The 21,823-nt window shown below is 43.1% G+C and overlaps 2 protein-coding genes across 4 annotated transcripts in view; one reads left to right on the plus strand and one right to left on the minus strand.

Annotated features, from left to right (window-relative positions):
- Positions 1-13,824, plus strand: part of rgl2 (ral guanine nucleotide dissociation stimulator-like 2) — a 29,748-nt gene extending 15,924 nt beyond the window's left edge. For all 3 annotated transcript variants that reach the window (XM_084027812.1, XM_084027813.1, XM_084027814.1), the window contains 14 exons: positions 792-988; positions 1,828-1,937; positions 3,384-3,599; positions 4,614-4,717; positions 5,233-5,317; positions 7,288-7,347; positions 8,419-8,505; positions 8,611-8,643; positions 9,150-9,271; positions 9,372-9,458; positions 10,431-10,521; positions 10,612-10,845; positions 11,056-11,170; positions 11,735-13,824. In XM_084027812.1, the coding sequence (XP_083883938.1) occupies positions 792-988; positions 1,828-1,937; positions 3,384-3,599; positions 4,614-4,717; positions 5,233-5,317; positions 7,288-7,347; positions 8,419-8,505; positions 8,611-8,643; positions 9,150-9,271; positions 9,372-9,458; positions 10,431-10,521; positions 10,612-10,845; positions 11,056-11,170; positions 11,735-11,916 (1,723 nt within the window). In that variant the 3' untranslated portion in view covers positions 11,917-13,824. The remainder of the gene's footprint in view (positions 1-791; positions 989-1,827; positions 1,938-3,383; positions 3,600-4,613; positions 4,718-5,232; positions 5,318-7,287; positions 7,348-8,418; positions 8,506-8,610; positions 8,644-9,149; positions 9,272-9,371; positions 9,459-10,430; positions 10,522-10,611; positions 10,846-11,055; positions 11,171-11,734) is intronic.
- A 159-nt stretch (positions 13,825-13,983) lies between these two features.
- dnase2 (deoxyribonuclease II, lysosomal) lies at positions 13,984-20,544 on the minus strand. Its single transcript, XM_084027816.1, has 7 exons — positions 20,198-20,544; positions 19,446-19,543; positions 19,155-19,326; positions 18,745-18,844; positions 17,834-17,998; positions 15,758-15,976; positions 13,984-15,656 (listed from the first exon to the last, which is right to left on the minus strand). The coding sequence occupies exons 2-7, from the start codon at positions 19,541-19,543 to the stop codon at positions 15,274-15,276; spliced, it is 1,137 nt and encodes a 378-aa protein (XP_083883942.1). The 5' UTR covers positions 20,198-20,544; the 3' UTR covers positions 13,984-15,273.
- Positions 20,545-21,823: the final 1,279 nt, after the last annotated feature.

Here is a 21,823-nt window from a genome sequence, read left to right on the forward strand (position 1 = left end):
TGTTTACTGTGGTAGTTAGCGAAGAGTATCAATGTAAGTCTTTGCAGATATTACAAATAAACTGAAAATGCAGCGTGCCCCATGTTGTTGCTAGCCTCCGATCCGGGTTTCTTTTCCTCAGAAACATCCGAGACTGTTTCTACTTTAACATAAAGGTGCTCAATTCGAAGTATTCAAGTATTAATATCACAGCAAACAACTATTTGCTATGTAAAGGTATATACTAATGTCCTGAGCAGGGAATGAAGTCACTCCCTCTGTGTGTGTTGTTATCTGAGCTCATGGCTCGTGCTCTGAATTTGTAATTCAGCACCTGTAAGTCCTGTTGGGAGCGTAGCTGCGTAGAGGACGTCGGCGTGTTTAACAAACACAATCCCGATCCTTTACTTCCACTCGGTTACGACTCGTCTCTAAGCTGCGTTTCCCGTCTAAGCCCCCCCGAGAACGTGATTTCTTAGCAACTTTTTAGATGTGTCGGGAAAACATCGATACCACCGATCAATTCCAATCTGCAAAGACTTGTTTATCTTCTTCTGGCAAACCGCGAGACCTCCGGGCTTAAACAGGAAACAGATTATTTTGCTTCCAAGTAAAATTAGATTGATTTGAAAATGTTTTTTTTTTTTCTTCTTGATTTAGCAACACAGCAGCGTTCTAAAAGGAACCTTTTTTCATGTTCTCCGAGCTCTGAACTGGCCGGAGCTCAAAGCTAAATAATTGAAACGTGTCTTGGAGGCCTGGAAGTGCTGAGTCATTCCTTCCCTCACGTCTCCCCCTCCTCGTCCCTGCAGGGCCGTGTCCACGGTGTTCAGCACGTGGCTCTCCGAGTACCCGGAAGACTTCAGGAGTCTGGGGGGGCCGTCGCGGCTGCTGCGCCTGGTTCCCCTCCTCCCCCAGGACTCCTCGGCGGCGGCCAGCCTCCGCTCTCGCCTCCTCCGGATAGCCGAGGAGCTCAGCGAGGAAGCCCTGCTCCACGACGCCCGCAAAGGTCTGTTTGAAGTGTTTTAGTGGTGGGAATCATCATCTCATAATTATTATTAAACGATTCTTAATGCATCTCTATTTTGGATTTAAATATAATGAGAATTATTCTTTTAAATCCCACGCATTCCTTTTAATTACTGATCTAAAATGTGGAGAGATTGAGCCCAGGACGAGTACGTTCGGTTAAGATCCCTGAAAATTGGATTATTTTACATTTACATTTTTTTAGCTTTTTTAAGCAAATATTACAATAAGTATTTGTTGGAAGAAAGTTGCAACGGTATACCTCTATCAGTACAGTACAGATTTCACAAGAACAAGTTTCAAGCACGCCCGATCACTAAGGTTACCCGTAGCTGGTTAACAACAGGGATAAGATACAAAGTGCAAAATACTAAAGTAAGTGCCAGTACATACAAACAAGCAAGGAGTACTACGTTTATTTATTTATTTTTTATGGGAGGGACGAGGGTAAGCAGCTCCACCGTGAAAAGCAAAGGTGGCCCCGGTTGCAATAATTGCTGTATTTTGGTAGTTTAGTGCTAATTAAATGGTTTCCATTCTAATCAGCGTTGCGTGTCTGAGACGGACCCGTAATCTGTTTTTTGTCTCATCCTGTAATCTCGAGGTTGTGTGAGTGAAATATCTCCATATCTCAACAAAACACGCTCATTTTCTCATTTAAATGTGCTTTTATCCAGTTTCCTTGGGTTTTCCTGAGATAACTCAGCTGTTATCTTGAGGGGAAACAAAACAAACGTGGTTATTACGCTGTGACCCAGAGGAGGAAGCTATATTGTGAATCCACAGTTTTATTGAACGTGTTCCCCCCTGTTTCTGCAGTCCCGACCGGCTTCCCCAGCCCTCCTGCCGACGCCGCCAAGTTTGAGCCCACCAGCATCCTCGGCTTCCCGGCGGCGCTCATCGCTGAGCAGCTCACCAGGATAGAGACGGTGAGTTCCCCTCGTAGCTAAAATATCCACACGTGGTGCTGGATTTGAATAACAAGGCGATGCAAAGCTTCTTGTTATGTGTTTCATTCTGACATTTGCAGAGCGTTGCATGTTTCTAACCTTCTTCTTTGATGCTTCCTGTTTTTTGGTGACAAACTTTGATCCTCTTTTATGGTTACATTTGGTTTTTTTCCTGCTCTATTTCACTGACTGATGGATTTAAGACTGCACAAATCATTTATAAAGCAAAAAAATAAACTGCTACCTGTAAACATACAAAAACTGTTTGAAGACAGAGAGGGGGGTTATAACCTTTAAAGGAGTCATAACCTGGTTTTATACGTATCCAGCCCCCCTTGGATCGCTTTGGATCAATTCGTAAAACTTATTAGAAAAAAAAAAAAAAATGTAATCAAACATTGAGCTTGTTCTGACCCTTTTTCGTACCGCGATTTTATCACGCGAGATTACGCGCGAGGTTTTGACTGGTCCGGATGTGCATTGTATAATATGTAATGAGGCGCGCGTTGATTCGCCGCAGGAAGGAAAGAGCCGGGGGGGCTTGCCTGCATGCAGACTCCAAAACATAATGGCGGCGCTTCGGCGATTTCAGGTAGCGGACGGGACGGGGTTGGGTGGTGAGAGAGGGGTGGGCTTATGCAAGTAGCCGCCACGGTGACGTCACCGAAGGCGCAGAATCAAAATCTCGTGCTTTAGGAATGCACACCCTTGTGTGCTATTCCTGTTCGGAAAAAGAGCAGAAGCGAAAAAACGGCGCCACTTTCAAACTCCAGCCTTTCAGGCAAGTTTCAACTGAGGTCAAACACAGATATGCATGTTTTAACAAGAGAAATTGCGATTTCCTGGTGATGACTCCTTTAAACGATTAAAGTGTGAATATAATGCAATTTTTAAAAAAAATTACAAAAGATAAATCTTTGAAAAGTACAGAAATGAGGAAGGATGATGTAAAACTCACCGATAGTAATGGCGTGTTCTTTTTTTATTTTCTCTTTTTTTCTTTTTTTTATAGCCTCATTGGAGTAGTTTTTTTTGTTCTGTCCGTTTAATTTATTTTTTTCTTGTGTGTATATATATATATATACTTTTCCTTTTGTTTATTCATTTTTAATATTTTTTTTATTGTTTGAAATAAAGAAAGAAGAAGAACACAGCATCCGTCTGCAGCTGCTAATTTGCAGGGTTTTATGGGGGATTGACTCGCTTTAGGAGCCAGCCTCAAGTGGCCATTTGATGAACTGCACGTTTTTGGCACTTTGGCATCGGCTTCATTTTTCAGCCTCAGAAGTCGCTGCTTGTTGCGAACCCAAACAGAAAAGAAACTCAAACTGTGTGAAGCAGGAAGATCTCACAGTACCGATCACACGGTTCGATAGGTGATCTTTTTATGTTATTGATCGACCCGTGTGCTCTGTCACTTACCAGGAGCTGTTTGTCCGTCTGGTGCCGTACCACTGCCTCGGCTCGTTCTGGTCTCAGAGGGACAAGAAAGGGAGGGAAGGCGTCTGCTGGTCCGTCCGGGCCACCGTACGCCAGTTCAACAAGCTGGCCAACGCCGTGGTCGCGTCCTGCCTTTGTCCCACGAACCTCCGCAGCCAGCAGAGAGCCCGCCTGCTGGAGAAGTGGATCAGCGTGGCGGAGGTCAGTACGCTAAGCATTTCTCAGAAGGTCACTGCAGGATCTTCATGCCATTTTCTATGACGACGTATCCGGTTGTTAGCATCCTAATAAACTCGCAAATTTGCCACTTTTTTCTCTGAATATTGCCCCCTCGGCCCTGACATGCCGTCGTACATTTTTGACGGGCAACAGGATGCCAGATGGGGTTTTAAAATCTTCCAACCTCCAATAATCCCCCGAACCATCATCCCATTCTCTAGTAGCTCTGACGATGCTCACGCCGTCACAGGCTCACAGTCACTCGTCATTTCTCTTCAATCAACAGTAATGAAGTCTTTAATCACGTCTGAACAACAACAGCGTGTCACTCTCACTATTTGAGAGCATTCGATTGGTTGCTTTTGGCACAAACGTAAGAAGAGAGATTATTAAAAGTCATATTTTATACAAGAAGTAGTCTCCCAGCACAGCGTTAGGAAACACACTCTGCATAAACGCTTCGTATTCAAAAAAAAGAAATGTGATGCACGACCTCGAGGCAAAACAGCTTTGAAACTGCTTCAGACTGTCGGTATTATACGAGAGATATGTGGCGCCACCGTAACAGCGTTAAGGTTATTGTGCCACAACAGTCACTTTTTTACATTATAGAAGAGCTCACAGCAACGAGGGGATCCGCACTCACAGACACATTAAACGTATCCTGGTCACATGAGCTGTTTCATTCCCTCTCCGAGCCTCTTTATCTGTGAATAAAACACGGCTCCTCTCCGGTAATCCTGTATGAAGCTGCACACACACACACACACACACACACACACCCTCTTTGGCTGAGCGAGGTATCGCTGGTTCGCTGCCAAGTTCCCGTCCTAATCCCATCCCGGGCTTTCTTCTGGGACAAACCTCTTTAGCATTCTGCATTATTCAGCACCCTCAGGTTGACACGGTAACCGAATCCCAGCCAGACCTTCACCCACAGGTGTTCTCAGTTACAGTGTGTGTGTGTGTGTGTGTGTGTGTGTGTGCCTTCCACAGGAGTGCCGTGCCAGGAAGAACTTCTCCTCGCTGTACGCCGTCGTGTCGGCCCTGCAGAGTAATCCCATCCACCGGCTGAGGAAGACGTGGCAGGACACCGACAGGTCGGCACAGCGACAACTCGCCGTTATTAAAGACGTATTCAAATTGTCTGAGGGAAACGCAACAATGCAAACAGGAGGAATAAGTAATTACGTGAGCATGCATGTAAAAAAAGTCCGTATCATGTCTCAGGTAAAATAGTGCAGCCTCAAATGCCAAAAATGTATTTTTAAAACGGCTACCAGACACAAAGTATTTTATTAACCCTCCACCGGGTCTCTGTGGGCCTTGGAGGTCCTTGGCCTGAAAACCTTAAAGATCTCTGCACTAAGGAAACCTTGTAAACAAATAAACCTCATAAAGAAGAAGAAGTAAAACTATATAGCAGAAACTGCTGCCTCAGCAGCGCTGCTTCCTCAATGTGAACCCAAATCATCGTCAGCCTCTGAATCAGCATCATTCTGCTCACGGGATGAAACATTCTCTCAAACTTTAGTATCCGGTGGAAATGATTTTGTCTTTGTTTGCATTTCATCAGCGCGATGATATTAATATGAATGTTGTGGATGTTTGGCAGGGAGGCCGTGAGGAGATACGAGGAACTGTCGGAAATCTTCTCCGACAAAGACAACTACTCACAGAGCAGAGAACTCCTGAAGGAGGTGAGTGATGGCGATAGAAATGTCTTTTATTTGAGTCATTAAACCGGTTCTTTGAGCCTGAACGATGCGTTCACTTGTCTTCTGGTCATCTGACCGCTTTGCTTCGAGGTCCGAGAAGCTGTTTCTCGGAGCAGATGCCGGTTTGAGCTCTCGCTCACGGGGTCATAAGGTCAAAGTGCTGGTCTGGAGTCAGATTTCATGCTGATGACTCTGTGTTGCTGTCGGCCGCTTTTACCACCTAATAAGATACGTTCAGATAACGGTCTCTACATTCGGTAAACTCTTTATTATTATTATTATTATTATTATTATGTCATTTCTCTGTTATTTGTGTTTTATGTTAGGACCCCCTCGAAAATGAGACGATTCATCTCAACTGGTTTATCCTAAATAAACAAATTTAAAATTTCAATGTCTGGAAAAAAAAAGAAGATCTGAATCCATCCAGTAGTTGTCAAGACCTTTATGATAACTGACAAACTGACCATCGCGGCTGCCATGGCAACCACACAGCGACTCCAACTGCAGCTCTGACAAAACAACACCCACGTGACTGCACCGATCTCACATCCTGTTGACGAGCCATCCCATAATTTGATCAGCAGCACAAGACATTTATTAATGTGTCTTGTCAACAGCCGCTGCCGCCGGACCACATTCTATCAATTCCTATCTGCTCTGACCACAGTCCATCCTCCTCCTCCTCCTCCTCCTCCTCCTCCTCCTCCTCCTCCTCCTCCTCCTCCTCTTGGAGATTTACGGCTTCTTCAGAAGACCACAAACCGGTCTGATCTGGTGGAGGAGAAACTGCCCTTATTCTGTCAACATGCTTCGCTCCAGCGCGAGACGGCCGTCTGAAGACGTACATTATATTTAGTTTGTGTCAGAGAGTCGGGATTGATGCTCCGTTCTGGTGCAGCAGACATCACTACCTTCTGCATTAGCTGCCATTCCCAATCCCCCCGAGGGAATTCAATCAAACATTCGCTTTCATTCTGAAAGCTTCACTTTGACCATCGATGAGAGAAAAACACTTCTGTTGCCCTTTGATTTTGTTCCTCTGTTCCATTCCCTTCATCTAAAAATGACTCCGGCGAGTGTAAAATGAAGGATTCTGTCTAATAACAGACTTTCTCATAATTTGGGGAAGGAAACGTTTCACTGTAATAGAGGCGTTTCACAATGTAACACTTTATTATGTAGCCTGATTATAACAGGCCGGATGTTCCGGGCTCATTTTAATTATTACTTAAATTAATGAATGTCTTGAAAATTAGCCTACTTCTCTCTGTTGACCACCAGGGGGCGACTCCTCTCTGGTTGTATAGAAGTCTATGAGAAAATGGTCCTACTTCTCTCTTGATGTATTAACTCAGTAAACATTATAAACATGAGTTTATGGTCTCAATCTCTAGTTTCAAGTCTTCTTCAATCCAGCATGATGTTCATTTAGTACATTATGGTCCATTTAGAGTCCACCAGACCAGAAAGCAGGGGATGCTTTAGGGGGCGGGGCTTACCTGCTGATTGACAGGTCTCTACCACGCTACCAATGCTAGTTAGCTACTAAGATGACTTTAACACTTAGCTGTAAAGTTGACCTTGAATTATGAAGCTAACTTTGTTAGCAGCTTCACACCAGAATCCACATGGATCCAGATCCAGTACGGGTGCTGCTCCACCCGTCACTCCTCCACACTCCAAATATGGTCACTTCCTTCACTAGTTGGAAAGAATCCAAGATGCCGAACCAGAGGCTTCAAAACTGTAGTCCACAAAGTAAGAGAGGTGACGTCTCCATGACGACGCCCACTTCTTATATACAGTCTGTGTTTCAGACGGAGAAGGTGAACTCAAGAAGACAGTCGGAGAAAATGTATTTAATTTGAAAATTAAAGCAGGTAAACAAGTTTGTGCAGAAACCCAGTATGAGCCTGATATGACTCAGAATTTCCTTGTATTTCTTCCAGGAGGGCACGTCGAAGTTCGCCAACCTCGACAACCGGCTCAACAACAAACACCTGAACAGGGTGAGAAGAGCGGACCTTTTTGTGAACGATCTCCGGGTTTGATGTTTAGGAAAATTAACTGTCGGACCAGCACTCGGGCAGAAAAGGCTGAAACTGTGCGAACGCTCTAGAAACACTTTAATCTGAGTTCACTCTCGCCAGTTTAACACGTGTGAATGATTCTCACCGGAGCGTTAAATTCACAACGTTTCCGACGGTTTCGGTCACGCAGAACTATTAAAATGACCTCAACTTTTGTTGCCGAGGCAAAACCTCTTTTCACTTATTCTACAGCCGACGTCTGGTTTGCATACCGATGGTTTTAGCCTGAAGGGGTCTACACCCCCCCCCCCCCCCCCCCCCACAGGCCTTCATAGGAGACCTTGGAAACATTTAGGAATGATGTAAGACCCTGAAAACAGCGTTTTTGTAGAAGTTCGGGGACAAAATTATGTATAATGTCTCTTGAAAAAAAAAAAAGACATTTAGGTGTATTTATAGGGCTTATGAATCTTATTTAATTGTGTTTGCGACTTTATGGGACAAATTGTCATCTTATGGGTGTTTATTGACCGGGCAGTTGGGCTAAGATGTTAGCGGTAGCTTTCACTTGTTGTCACAGCAACAGCAAATATCAGGTCAAGCAACACGTTTACTTCCTCTGTGACCTCTATGATAAAGTAGCAAATCTGCGACGTTATAAAGTTTGCGCCTTATTTTCTCTATAATACAAATAATAATTAACAAAAACATAAAAAATACAAGAAGAAATAAAAATGTAGATTTAATCATTGTATTTCAAAGTAAAAGTACTTGAAAATGCTTGAACATTTTTCCACAAAACGCTTCATTCAAGCATTGATGCTGCCCGTTGGGGGGGGGTCAGCGGTTTGATGGAGGGTTGTAAGGATATCGACCGGCGTGCAGCAGCCGAGTGAACAGAGGGTTTGTCCTGTGTGTGATGTGCTGGATCCTGAGCACGGCTGCAGGCGGCTGCTCTGCTGTGTGGGCTCTTACAACGCAGATGGAAACCTCGGGGGGAAACTGATAAAACACTTTCCTCTTTTTTTTTTCTTTCTCCTTTCTGCACAGGCCAACGCTCAGGGCACCGTTCCCTACCTGGGCATCTTCCTCACAGACCTCACCATGCTGGACACGGCCGTCAAAGACCGGCTGGATGTAAGTTCACCTCCGTCTACGAGGGGAGGGGGGGGGGGGGGGGGGGGCCTTCACATCACACCCATGCTTTTACATAACACATCCTGTCTCACTCTCACTCCTCAGAACGGATACATCAACTTTGACAAAAGGAGAAGGGTGAGTGTTGAAATATGTGAGGTGAAGAGTTTACGTTGCATGTAGAAAAAAAGGTTGATTCTGGTGAAAGATCCTGTTAGAGAAGAAGAGATGACGGCGTGTTAAAGTGAGCAACATACAGGGTTGCTACGGGGGCTGGAAGTCCTTGAAAACACTTGAATTTGAGTGTGGATCTGTTAGTGGAATTAGTTTTCCTTTCATTTGTGGTCCTTCTGTAAAAAGCTGTCTCCAAACATCATGTTGGTTGTTTAGAGGACAATAACATCTCATTTAATGTGATGAACAAGTGACATAATAAGTAGACTGAATACTGAGGATTGGATTGATACAAATATGTAGTTTACTACAGCTGGAAGGTGCTGGAAAAGTATGGAAATGCACCTTGAAATGCTTGAAAAGTGCTTGAATTTGACTGAAAAGGTGTAGGAACCCTGTAAAACATCCGGGGGAGGATGCCTTTGAGAGAAAGCGTCCCTCTGTCTGACTGTGACTCTCTCTGTTAACAGGAGTTTGAGGTTTTAGCTCAGATCCGGCTCCTGCAGTCGTCCTGTAAGAACTGCGTCTTCGTGGCCGACGAGTCGTTCTCACGGTGGTATCAGAGCGCTCCGACGCTCACGGAGGAGGAGAGGTAAACCCACACCTGTTTTGGTCCTTGAGAGCATTACTTCCTGTCTGCGGGAGGATGATGATGATGATAATGATGATGATGATGTTTGATGTCCCTTCAGTTACGGCCTGTCCAATGAAATCGAAGCGCCTAGCGAGCCGAGCCCCCGCAACCTCACCCCGACCGTCATCATCACACAGTGTCCAGAGTAAGAGCAACACACTTCAACACAATTCAAATACATCTTTATTTATAAACAGACCAAAACCACAAACAGGCCCTTTTCACAGCAGCCATGTTGACATGTCATTGCTGGATGTAATTCATCTTTTTAATTATTCATTATTTTATTTATAACCATTTATTTTCTCTAAATGTTGGTAAAATTGTATTCTGAAGTTTTATTCTATTTATCCTTTATTAATTATGTATTTTTAATAGGTTTTTTTTTATTTATTTTTTTATAATGTATATTCATATTCATTTTTAAATAAATAATATTTGTAATTATGTATTATTACATTTTATTCTAAAGTTTTATTCTATAAATCCTTTATTAATTTTATCATTTTAATAGCGTTTTATTTTTTTTAAATAAATACATTTATAAATATATATATTTTTTAATAAATAATCTTTTTAATTATGGCACCGTTCCATTGAGATGGATCCTGGTGTTGTGTTTGCTGGCTCACTGGAATGGCTGTGATACTAAATATAACGGGGACCATAATTAATTTATATAAAAATACACCATCTTCTCCGTGTAATAACCTGAAGTAAGTGTGAGTTAGAGGCCATCTGTGTTGTAATACATTGCTTTCTAGTTCTTGTTCTGTGACTTGTGAAGAAAAGGAAACCACAGACACCCATTTCATATCGCATATTCTATCAGTGGGTTGTTACCTCTTTCAGTTATAGATGGTGATACTTCAAGACCTTCAAGATTGCCACTTTAAGTCATTAATTATTGAATTTAAAAAAAAAAGTTGTTTTCTGGCTCCAGCTGCTCAAATGTCAGTTTTCTTTTTTTGCATTTTCATCATTTTAAATAAATACACATTTTCATTTATTTGATCTGTTAAGCAGTTTTTGGCCTTTTGATGACTACATAATTATTAAAATTATTACTAATATTAAAATAAGATCAATCATAAGTGTGTTTTCTGGTGTTTTCCAGCCTGAGCAGGTCTCGGACCAGCCTCACCGGCGACACCGACAGCTACTTTGACTTCTCCTCGCCCGTCAATCTGCTCTGCAAACTCACCAAGGTGATCCGGATCCTACATTTAAATGAACTTCTCACTGAACCTACAGGTTACGTGAGGAAGAAAACAACAATCCTCTCTTTTGTTTGGCAGCATATGAGATCTCCGTCTGTTTCCTGTCTGGATGTCGACACGTCTCCCTCGACCGCCGACTCCACCCCCGCCACGCTGACCCCCTCCACTCCCACCAAGTCCCACCGCCGCTCCGTCTCCTGCGGCAACAACCCCACCGCCACCGCCAACAGCATCCAGGGCTCGGGGCCCGACATGCGGATCATCAGGATCCGGATGGACCTGCAGGACGGAAACCTGTACCGGAGCATTCTGGTGGGAATTTAAAAACCTTTAGAATCTGATTTACAGCAGCAGTGAGCTCGTTGGGGAAAACGCTTTTGACCCAGATTATCTTTTATCTGCAAGAATCCCGTAATGATAGTCATCAGAACCAGATCCTTCAGGACTCAGCGGATCCAGGATATCATTAGTGCGGAGCCAGCTGTCCTGGTTTCATTGTTGTCCTCCCTCTCTCCCCGTCAGGTCACCAGCAATGATAAGACCCCCACTGTGATCGGCTCGGCCTTAGAAAAGCACAACCAGGACCCCAAACAGGCGTCCAGATACGAGCTCATCCAACTTCTGCCCGACGGAAAAGGTAACGACACGTTTCATCGTTGGTGGAGAATTTATTTGATTCCAAAGGGAGAGAAAACTCAGATCGGCGTATCAGGGGGCAATATTCAGAGAGAAAACGTCTAAAATTTGCGAGTTTATTAAGATGCTAACAACCAGCATCTATGCTAGCTAACTTCCCATGAATGTACATTTATGTTTCTAATGAATCATCCCAACGTGTGACAACGCCTCGTTAAGGTCGTTAGGACCTTATGGGTGTTTATCGATCCGGGCGGTGAGGCTAAGATGCTAGCGGTAGTTTTCACTTGTTGTCATAGCAACGGCAAACATCCAGTGTTAGCGGAACCAAGCAACTTGTTCATATCGGCTACATATATTTATAAAGTGGCAAATTTAATAATATAAATGTGCAATAATAGTAGCAAATTTGCCACTTTATAAACTAGCAAAATGTGCGACTTGTTTTTCTCGTAATATCCCCCCGGGATTTCTCTGTAGTAGAAATGAGATAATCTTGAGATTTTTTTTTTTTTTTTTTGCATCCGTGGTTAACTTTTCTTTCTTGCGTCTCCTCTTAACGCAGAACTGGTCATCCCCGCCACAGGAAACGTCTTCTACGCCATGACGTCGTCCAGTGTTGACTTCCTGTTGAGGAGGAAAGGCGGGAACACCCCTCTGGGCTTGCCGCCCATCACCACGGAGACGAGCGCCACTTTTCCTCGCATCAAGGCCAAGGGGAGGCGGCTGGTCAGGACATTATTTTGACATCAGACTCTTCCCTCTACTCCCTCCCCTCGGTGCGTCGTCCACGGCGACGGATGTTTGTTGTTTTTGTGATGGTTGCCTTCTCCACACGCCTTCCTCCCGCCGGCTCATACCTCCAGTAAGAATCTCTAACAAAGAGCCATGGAAGCCTTTAACCGAGAGCTTTTGGTGCTTTTTCCTGTCAGGGAGCGTTTTTCTTTTCATGATCCGTCTTATCAGCTAACGGCCACCAGGACGTCTCTGGCCGTCGCGTGCCTCCGGACTGACATTTCTAAATGTAAAAAAAAAAGAGGTTTTAATTGGTCGGATCAGCTGTGATCAGCTGTGATGTCACTGAAGGGTTTAGGACAGTGTTGTTGTTGTTGTTTTGTTGGGAAGAAGCTTAATGAAATATAGAGTCTCACACACACACACACACACACACACACACACACACACACACACACTCACGAGGAAGGACCGGAGCATCGCCGTCGCAAAAACACAGCAAATGAGACATAATATATACGTGTTTTGTATATATTTATATATTTTGTACGTCTGTATGATGTCAACATTGTTGTTTACACCGGCGAGGAGCTCTGGGTTCATCGAGGGGGAGATTTCCATTTCTGCAGATATTCATTTCAACATTAAGCTGCGTTAATTAATATTTTACATTAACATTTCATTTAACTATTCATATTGGTAAAGGTGCTGCTTGTATGAACTAACGGGCTACCAGCACACACACACACACACACACACACACACACTAAGTCAGAAACAAAGTCAAACTTTGCCGGAGAACGATGTGCACTTATTTCAAACTGATGGACAGAAACATGAATCCAGCTTAATGCGTCCTCCTCAGCTGTTCATCAACAGCTTCAGCTGCAGCAGCTTCATAAGCTTGTTATGCCGGCTCAGTTTGGAGTTCTTCTGACCCCTAGTGGCCAATGTTGATTATTGCAGCCTAAAAAAAAAGAAGAAGAAAAAAACATGCCTTGCAGCACTTTTCAAAGTTTGTGACTTTGCTTCAGTTTATCACTGCAATACGTAAACACGAGGACGAGAGCAAATCAACATGATGAAGCAGCATGTTAGTTTAAAGAGGACCTGTTGGGATTTCCCTTTAATTCAGTGTTTTATGTCGTTTTGTGTGCATGTAAAGGGGAGTTCCTCTCCGACAGAAACTCCTGATTCAAACGCCTTAGTTGAAATCTTGCCTTTTCTTCCTTAAAGTGGTGATGTCACCAAGTGACATATTTGCATGATTAGTCCCGCCCTCAAAACAACGCTTGAGTGGGAGTGGAGCTGTATGGTTATATGGTTCTGGTGAGGGGGCGGGACATAGACTTACACTAAGCTGTTGACCAATCAGAGCAGACTGGGCTTTTTGGGAGGGAGGGGCAGGAGATCAAACAGCGTTTCAGACAGAGAGAGGCTGAGAAGAGATTCTGCAGCAAAGCCTGATGGGAAAATAAAGCTTTTTTTTTCATTAAAGCATGCAAACGTAACAGAAGGAGCAGAGCTGAGCTATCTGAGCTAAAAATCCCCTTCACTGTTTACATACACAACGTGACGTCATGTTATAAAAACACACAACCTCTTTAAAAACAAAGTCTTGTGACCTCTGGTTGAACCGCTCGGTGCTGGTGAGGCCGCCGTACCGGCCGAGGCGCCATGTGCAACGGGGGGACCAGGGGGAGGATTCTGGGTAATAATAGATGACGTGCGCTAGCGTCGTGCTATGCTACCGATTTGTTTTAGTGCCTTTCTCTACGGGAATGTCGTCTTTTCCTCGTGTTTGCATCAGAATGTACACGTCTACGTGGACGGGAGACGCGGTGGCGTCTCACCGCCGGCTATTTATGCACTACATACAGGATGCCCTATTTTGTGGTAATAAATTTACTTTTATATGAATTTCATTGCTTTGGACTGAAGTGCTGTTACATATTCCACGTTCAACGCAGACAGATGTTTTACAAACTACACGTCAAATTCACACATTTCTATTTTTGTGGTGGAAAAGTTAAAACGAGACAATTATACATCAGAGACAAAAATAAATTACAATACAGCTCTGTATTCATCTTTTTATTCAGATTTAAGATATATTCATCTTGAAGAAAAATCAAAGAATGTTACATGACGCATAACGTAACAAAATCCATAACATTCATAAGATCACAGTTAACAACAGAAGCGCTGATGACGTTCCTGTTCCCTGTTGTCAGTTTAATTAATCCCACATTGTTAATACCATACATTTAATAGAAAAACAACCACAGATCCCCGAGAACTCACTCACACACCAGCTGATGCTGATTCAAAGGATTTCACCTTAGTGATAGTTTACAGTCACAAGTTTAACAGCAAGGCAACAATATGCAAAGATATTAATCTTCTAAACGCTGAGAGCTGGTCTCAATAATATTTTTAACATTTGTTTATTGGATCAAAATCAAAGTGTCAGAAAAAAACACATTAGAATTTTCTTTTCTTTTTATTTCAAAACGTCCACGGACGCTGAAACTTCAACGTGACTCATTCCAGTATCTCTGCAACGCGATGAATCACGTCAACGCTCTTCTCTTTCTAATATTTAGTTCATTTTTTCTAAGGTTTTAAACCAAATTCATATCTTGCACCTTTGAAACACTAAATCGTCTCTTCACTTCCATTAAAAAGAGAAAACCCGGCGGTTACAAAGACACTTGAATTAATGCTTTTCATTTAAAGTGCCACTTTGAGGTTTATTGTGTTTTTCAAAATGAACAATATATTTCCCATAATGCCCTCTGCTTCCCATCGGGTTTAACCGATCGTCCTCCCGTTGAGCCTGAAGAGGAGGAGCAGCAGCGGATCATCATCCGGAACGAGGAAATTAACGAGTCAAATGGAGTTTTGTGCCTTGAAGGCCCCGAAAACACACGTTTTCCTCCTTCGGCCTGTTAGTTGATTGAGTTCTCACACGGAAACAATATTCTTCTGCCCAAGTTGGATCCGATTTAGTTAATTAACGTATGATATTTCTTGTTTCTGATTCGTCACTTATTCGAATCGGAGCCTCAATTTAAATATTAGAATTTGAAGTTTTCTGAAGCTTCAGAGCAACTTATCTCAGATAATTAGCGTGAATTATGTGAAAACATGACTTAACGTTAATATTTGTCACAAACTAAACTGGAACCTTTCAGAAAATGACTGATGTCTAGTTTTTAATCGTAGACGAAGTTATTGTTAAAATAATAAACAGGCTTGAGTTCAGGTAAAATGAAATATACACAAACACTTTAAACCCCAACGTGCCGGGTATGATCCCACCCCGATGACCCCCCCATGACCCCCCTCCTGGACATCATCGGGGTCTCAACACTGAACGGTCCCGCCCCCACAGGCCTCGCACTGCAGCGCCGCTGTCCGGTACGCCTTCCACACCGCCGGGTGCTGCAGACACACGGTGCCGCCGCCTCGCTTCTCCTCCGCCCGGTTCCGGTTTATGTCTCCCACGCAGACCCAGCCTCCCCCTCCGGACCTGGACCCCGACCGGGACCCCGCCTCGGGGCTCACGGCCCACTTGGAGTGGTCTTGGCTGGTCTTGAAGGTGAAGGTCTGCCCCGGGTTGAGGAGCGTGATGTCCAGGACCCGCCAGCCCAGCGAGCAGTCGGAGGGGAGGATGCCCGTGGAGCGGACCCAGAACTGGACCAGGAGGTCCGACTGGAGGGTGGGGGCCACCCAGGAGTGGTACAGGTCTGGTGAGGCGGAGAGGGGATTTATTATCTAATTGGTCGTCACAGGCCTATATGACCTAATATGGTCATCCATCATGATCACATATTGGAACTAGTCGTACCGTTGTGGAACGAGGCTCCCTTGGCGAAGCTGATGAAGTCGGTGCCGTCCTTGGAGGTCAGGGTGACGCTGCGGTTGGACGGCGGTTTGACGCGTGGGAAGACGTGAACAGACGGGAGGTTCTTCCTACAGACGGCAGCCAGCGCCGGAACCAGGGAGGCCAGGGACGCGGGCACGTCGCAGTCGTACACGCTCGGCTGGTTGATCTGGAGCTGCTCACCTGCGGTGCGACACGCATTTAAATGTAAGGCCACAAAACTCCGGAATCGCTTTATTCTAAGTATGGTGAATTAATAAATCAGTGTGTTGGTGATGGTGGGGCACGATAATAATAATATGTTCCTTTATTTCCCATAAATTACTAAAAAAATGTCCTTTATTTCCCATATATTATTAAAAAATGTTCCTTTATTTCCCATATATTATTAAAAATGTTCCTTTATTTCCCATATATTATTAAAATGTTCCTTTATTTCCCATATATTATTAAAATGTTCCTTTATTTCTATATATTATTAAAAAATGTTCCTTTATTTCCCATATATTATTAAAAAATGTTCCTTTATTTCCCATATAGTGTATAAAACAAAACCCTAGACCTGCATTGATCCGATACTCATGTAGGTGGATCAGATATCGTGACGTATTTTAAAGTTGTACGATTTTGGAGCATCTCTATTGCTTCTCAGCGGCGTTCAGAACAAGGGACGGCTGAGCCGGCGGCTCGCAGCTAGCAGTGCAAGTAATGGCAACCGTGCAGACGGAGCAATCAGTGTTAACCAGAGGGCCCGGGGGGCTACGCCTACGTGGACCACGCGGTCCGGGTTCATTGCCTTGGTGCAGACGTCGATATCGCCTTTAGGATTAATCGCAATTGTTGATCGTCGATCGTCACATTTTCAACGTAATTTATATCCAAAACTCTGCTTAACAACTTTCCCATCAGCCTCTGTTGTACTTGTGCTAATGTTAGCATGCTAACAGATTAACCAAAGGTAAATACAACGCCTGCTAACCATGTTAGCATCGTTACCGTGGGAGCATTCTGACTTTTCCCGATAAATAAAAAATTGGCGTCGATTCGGTTCATATCAATCTAACTAATCGATGAATGCTTTTATTTTCAGCACCAGCTCTCTACACTAAACACGAGCAGATGAGCCGATGAAATAAGTAATCAGGCTAATTAAAACAGTCGTTAGTGTCACATGTCCGTTTCCCTTCGTTAACGTGTTAATGTGCGACACCTTCAGCTCCACGTCACCCGAACACCGTCGCTCTCTCTCTCTCCGGAGCATCCTAAAGAGTCTGGAGAGAGAGAATGTGACGGAGCGGATGCATGCCGCAGTGCGAGGAGGCCGACATCGCTATGGTAACACACCTCAATTTAATTACATTAACCCCCCCCAGGCACTGCCATGGCAACCGTGCCAACCTCCCGGGGGCTGCCAGGGAGCCGCACGCCGCGCCGACACGCCGATGACACCTGTTTACGCTGATCATCCAGGATCTGCATTATCTGGTTGTCGTGACGATACCTGACTGGATTATTAAGCAGGGGGGGAAGGATCTCTCATCTCACGATGAGACAGGGAGGAAACATGTTTAGGGTTTCAAACATATATATATATATATATATATATATATATATATATATATATATATATATATATATATATATATATTGGCAGTCTTTCCACATTTTATGTAGTGTTTTTAGTTTTAAAGATTTGAAGGAAAATTCTCCTTATATTTAAATATTTAAATGAAGATTCCCACCACTAATATATATATTTCTACACTAATCTTGATGACTTTGTTTACAACACCAAAAAGCATTTGTTGAAGCTGCAACAACTGAAATTGTTTATCTATTTAGCATTTAAAAAAAACAACTTGATCAATATTATGGATGTGAGCTTAAATAAACATAATTGCTTTCCTAAATAAAGCCTTCATTAATATATTTATGCAATCGTTATTAGCTCTCAGGTCTCTGTAATTGTGATCGAACGCCATCACCACCACCATCATCATCATCATCATCTATTAAAGACCTGAGGGTCTCGGGTCTCACCGATGGTCTGGAAGCGCTCCAGCGGGTACGTGACGCAGAGGAAGCTCTGTCCGTTGGGGACGCCGCTGCTCGGGTACGAGTAGCGTCCCGCCTGCCGTGCGGGGGGGAAGTGGGGGGTGCTGTGGACCAACCAGAAGCCCTGGTTTTTATCCAGCAGGACAACACCTGAGGAACAGAGGGATTAAACACAGTTAAAGTAGTAATAAATAATAATCAACAGGGAGCTGCAGAATCTGAAATATACGTTTTTTGGCAACATTTAGTGTTCGCTTTTGAAGTATTGTTTTGTATTGTGTTGTTTTATACGTATTTACTTCCATACACGTGAAGTGATGTGTAAACATGTGGAATATAGCTGGGTTTAAAGGCGCAGTACGTAGGTTTTAGGGGGATATGTGATATAATAAGTATGAAGGATGTTTTATTTAGTGTATAAATCACCTGTTGTGTTTTCCTTAGAATTAACTGTTTGTATCTCCATACAGAGCGGCATTCTGGTCTGTTGGACTCTAAATGGACCTGTCAATCAGCAGGTAAGCCCCGCCCCCTAAAGCATCCCCTGCTTCCTGGTCTGGTGGACTCTAAATGGATCATAATGTACTAAATGAACATCATGCTGGATTGAAGAAGACTTGAAACTAGAGATTGAAACCATAAACTCATGTTTACAATGTTTACTGAGATAATACATCAAGAGAGAAGTAGGACCATTTTCTCATAGACTTCTATACAACCAGAGAGGAGTCGCCCCCTGGTGGCCAGCAGGGAGAATGCAGCTTTAAGGCACTTCAGTGTTGCGATAGCTTTTGACATTTTTGCTTTGAATGAGAGGTCAAAGGGCAGATGTGTTTCTGAGAGGAAAGCCAAATGTCTTGCAGCCCCATCTGGGTCTGGATCACTCTGGAGTTCACCTTTTGTGTGCCCCCCACTACTTCCACTGTCGCCCCATCTGCCTCCGAAGTCCTCCGGTGGCCTCTGGTCGTTGTAAAGGATGTACGCGACCTCTGTGTTCTGTGAGGAGGACAGAGGAAATAAAAAATGATCCTACACCTGGCACACACTAACCTGAAGGAACATCTAAATATAAAAAAAAACATTAAAAAAAACTTGTTTTTGTATGATAATGCTGAGACGGCGGTATGATCTCAGCCACAGCTGTTCGGAGACATCAGCAAGTTGCTTTCAGTTCTCATTCGTGGTTCATCTGATCTAATAATGTTGAGCGCTTATAGGACACTTCTCTAAACACTTCTCTAAAAAAAAAAGAGAAAAGGGGCTTGTTTAATAAAATTGAAAACTGGACTTAGAGATGGAAACGGACCGGTCCCTGAGAGTACAGCTGTCCCACCGTCCGGCCCAGAGCCCCCGTGGTGTCGTTCACCGTCCCCGTCCCGGCGCTCCAGCCTTCGCTGCCTTTGTCCAGCAGCAAATACAGCTCGCCCTCGCGGGGAGACTTCCTGCCGTGTTCTTTAGGCAGCTTGTACATGTAGAACCTGAGACAGGAAACACATCAGAGGAAAACATTGTTACATATTTCCAGTAAGCGTCGTTAAGACAGGGTTATTTATGAGAGTCTGCTTTATCTCTGCTTTAAGACTTATCAATGAATTACCAATCAACAGCATCTCCTTGGTCGTTGTAGCAGGTGATTGGTGATGCATCGCCCCCTAGTGGCAGGCACGAGATCAGCAGGGAAAGGAACAGAAGCATCTAAGAACAGGAGATAGATTAATACATTTGATCACCAATACAGGTGATCACATAAAAAAATACATTTAAAATATTAATATATATTTTTAAAAATATTATTATTAAATATGGCTGCAACTAATCATTATTTTAATATTTTATTTATTATTATGTAATGTTATATTTATAATATCTTAATTTTATCGATAACTACATTAAACATTTGGTCTATTAACTGTCATTTAATTGATTTTTTTATTTTATTTTAACATATAGTCACTTTAAAGTTGCAGCCGGGGTTATCTATAACTATTTATAAATACTACTGGGAAGCTTCATCTCTAATAATTCATCTGAATGTATCGGTTGGCTGTATTTTGTGTTTATAAAGTGAATCTGCAAAATAAACGTGGTAAAAATATACAGTATTTGTCTCTGAAATGCAGTGAGGAAAGTGTTAAAAGTACAAATACTACTTAAATCCGTTTATTGAGTAAAAGCTCTGAGTTCATCCTGTTAGGTTATTCGTTCATAAAGTGAATGAATCAAATCTGATGTAAACTCAATCAACAGAAACTAAAAGTGAACTGAAAGTAGAAATCTCAGAACCGTCGGGCTCGCTGCTAACTGTTTAATTACACCCGCTGAAGTAAAGTAAAGTGCACTTCTACTTACCTCGCTGAGCGTCCTGGTCCTGGTCCTGGTCCTGGTCCTGGTCCTGGTCCTCGTCCTAGCCCTCGTCCTGGTCCTCTACAGACCAGTATCTTGCTGTAGTTCCCGGTCCCGAGCTCATGTCATCTTCTCTCCCACATCCTCGTTCTAACTTCATTCCGGGACCGAAAGACTGAACGGCAGCGCGATGAGACGCTGACGTCACTCACCCTCTACTTCCGCAACACAAACACGCAGCAAACACGAGCTCAGTAGTTTTATATAGTTCACTAAAATATAAATATAATAAAAATAAACACGAGGAGAAATCAGTTTGTTTTAAAAATGCCTCCTAACTTCCTCGCTGCTGACTTATCCTTCTGTAAAAGTCCTTGGTTTCAGTCAAGTGGTCGGTGATGTCACCAGATGGGCGGGGCAACAAATAAGCGTTTGAGGAAATAGGGGAAAAGTATGTAAACACAGACATATTTTTTTAATTTATATATATTTTGTTTTTTTATTATTGTCATATCATATGTATTATTATATTTATTTATCTGCAACATGTTTTTAAAAAAATTACATGAAGAGGAGATTTCAATTACCTCTCAACGTGGAAACACCTGCTTCCAACGCTAATAGAACAAACCTTATATATACTGTATTAATATGTAGATATTTGTTTTCTCCTTGATATGAGAAAAGAGTTTACAGACTGAAACTCTCCCAGACCTGTGTGAACACCAATCATTGTCGACCTGGTCAAGAACCCTAGACCAGAAAGAGGATCCGGGATGGACCTGAACCTGGTATGACTTCATATGAACACATCTCCATCTCAAAAAGTGGAAGTCCTGGTTCATTGTTCAACTTCTAGTTGGACTCGTTCACAATGTTGGTGTGGTTTCTTTGTGTGACATGCTTTTCTTTTTCCCCTCCTCCCCCTCTTTCTCCTCCTCCTCCTCCCCCTCCTCTTCATCCTCCCCCTCCTCCCCCTCTTCCTCCACCTCCTCTGTTCTTCTTCAAATTTAAATTCTTCAAAATTCAAATTTTTATTGAAATAGAAATTGGAGTACATTATACAGCACAACATACAGTATATACATCATTTTTTTAATAATGAATAAAAATGAAGATACAATAATAATAATTATATAAACCTTTCTATATATACTTCTTCTTTGAAATGTTTGTCTGTTTTTGTATCACTGGATGATTTGGAGCAGAGGTTGAGAAAAGCTATCATGACCTTTGACCCTACAGCTGGGAATTCTTAAATGTTTGTTATGGTTCAACAAAAAGGCATTAACCTTCGGAGGAAGCACTTTTGTTGTGACATTTCTCCGTTTGTGTCTTTTTAATGCGGCTAATGTCAGATGTCAGCTAATGGAGCGGTTTGAGGAAGTGACCCGGTCCTCTCGTCACCCCGCGGCTGCAGAGCCACCAGGACTTCCTCAGAAACCTTCCCTCGGAGCTGCGTGGGCGGACGGCGCCTCAGAGGCGGCTGCAGGTTTAAGCATATTCAGGACTTTTTAGAAAAACGAGTTGGATCATGAGTTTTAATGAGCAGTTAATACTTTATTCACATGTCAGCCTGTTCTTTGATTCAGCCCTCCAGTAAATATGAATAAATCTGTCAATCTCCTCTTC

The sequence above is a fragment of the Eutrigla gurnardus genome (genome assembly GCF_963514095.1).
Source record: "Eutrigla gurnardus genome assembly, chromosome: 14".
Taxonomy (NCBI): domain Eukaryota; kingdom Metazoa; phylum Chordata; class Actinopteri; order Perciformes; family Triglidae; genus Eutrigla; species Eutrigla gurnardus.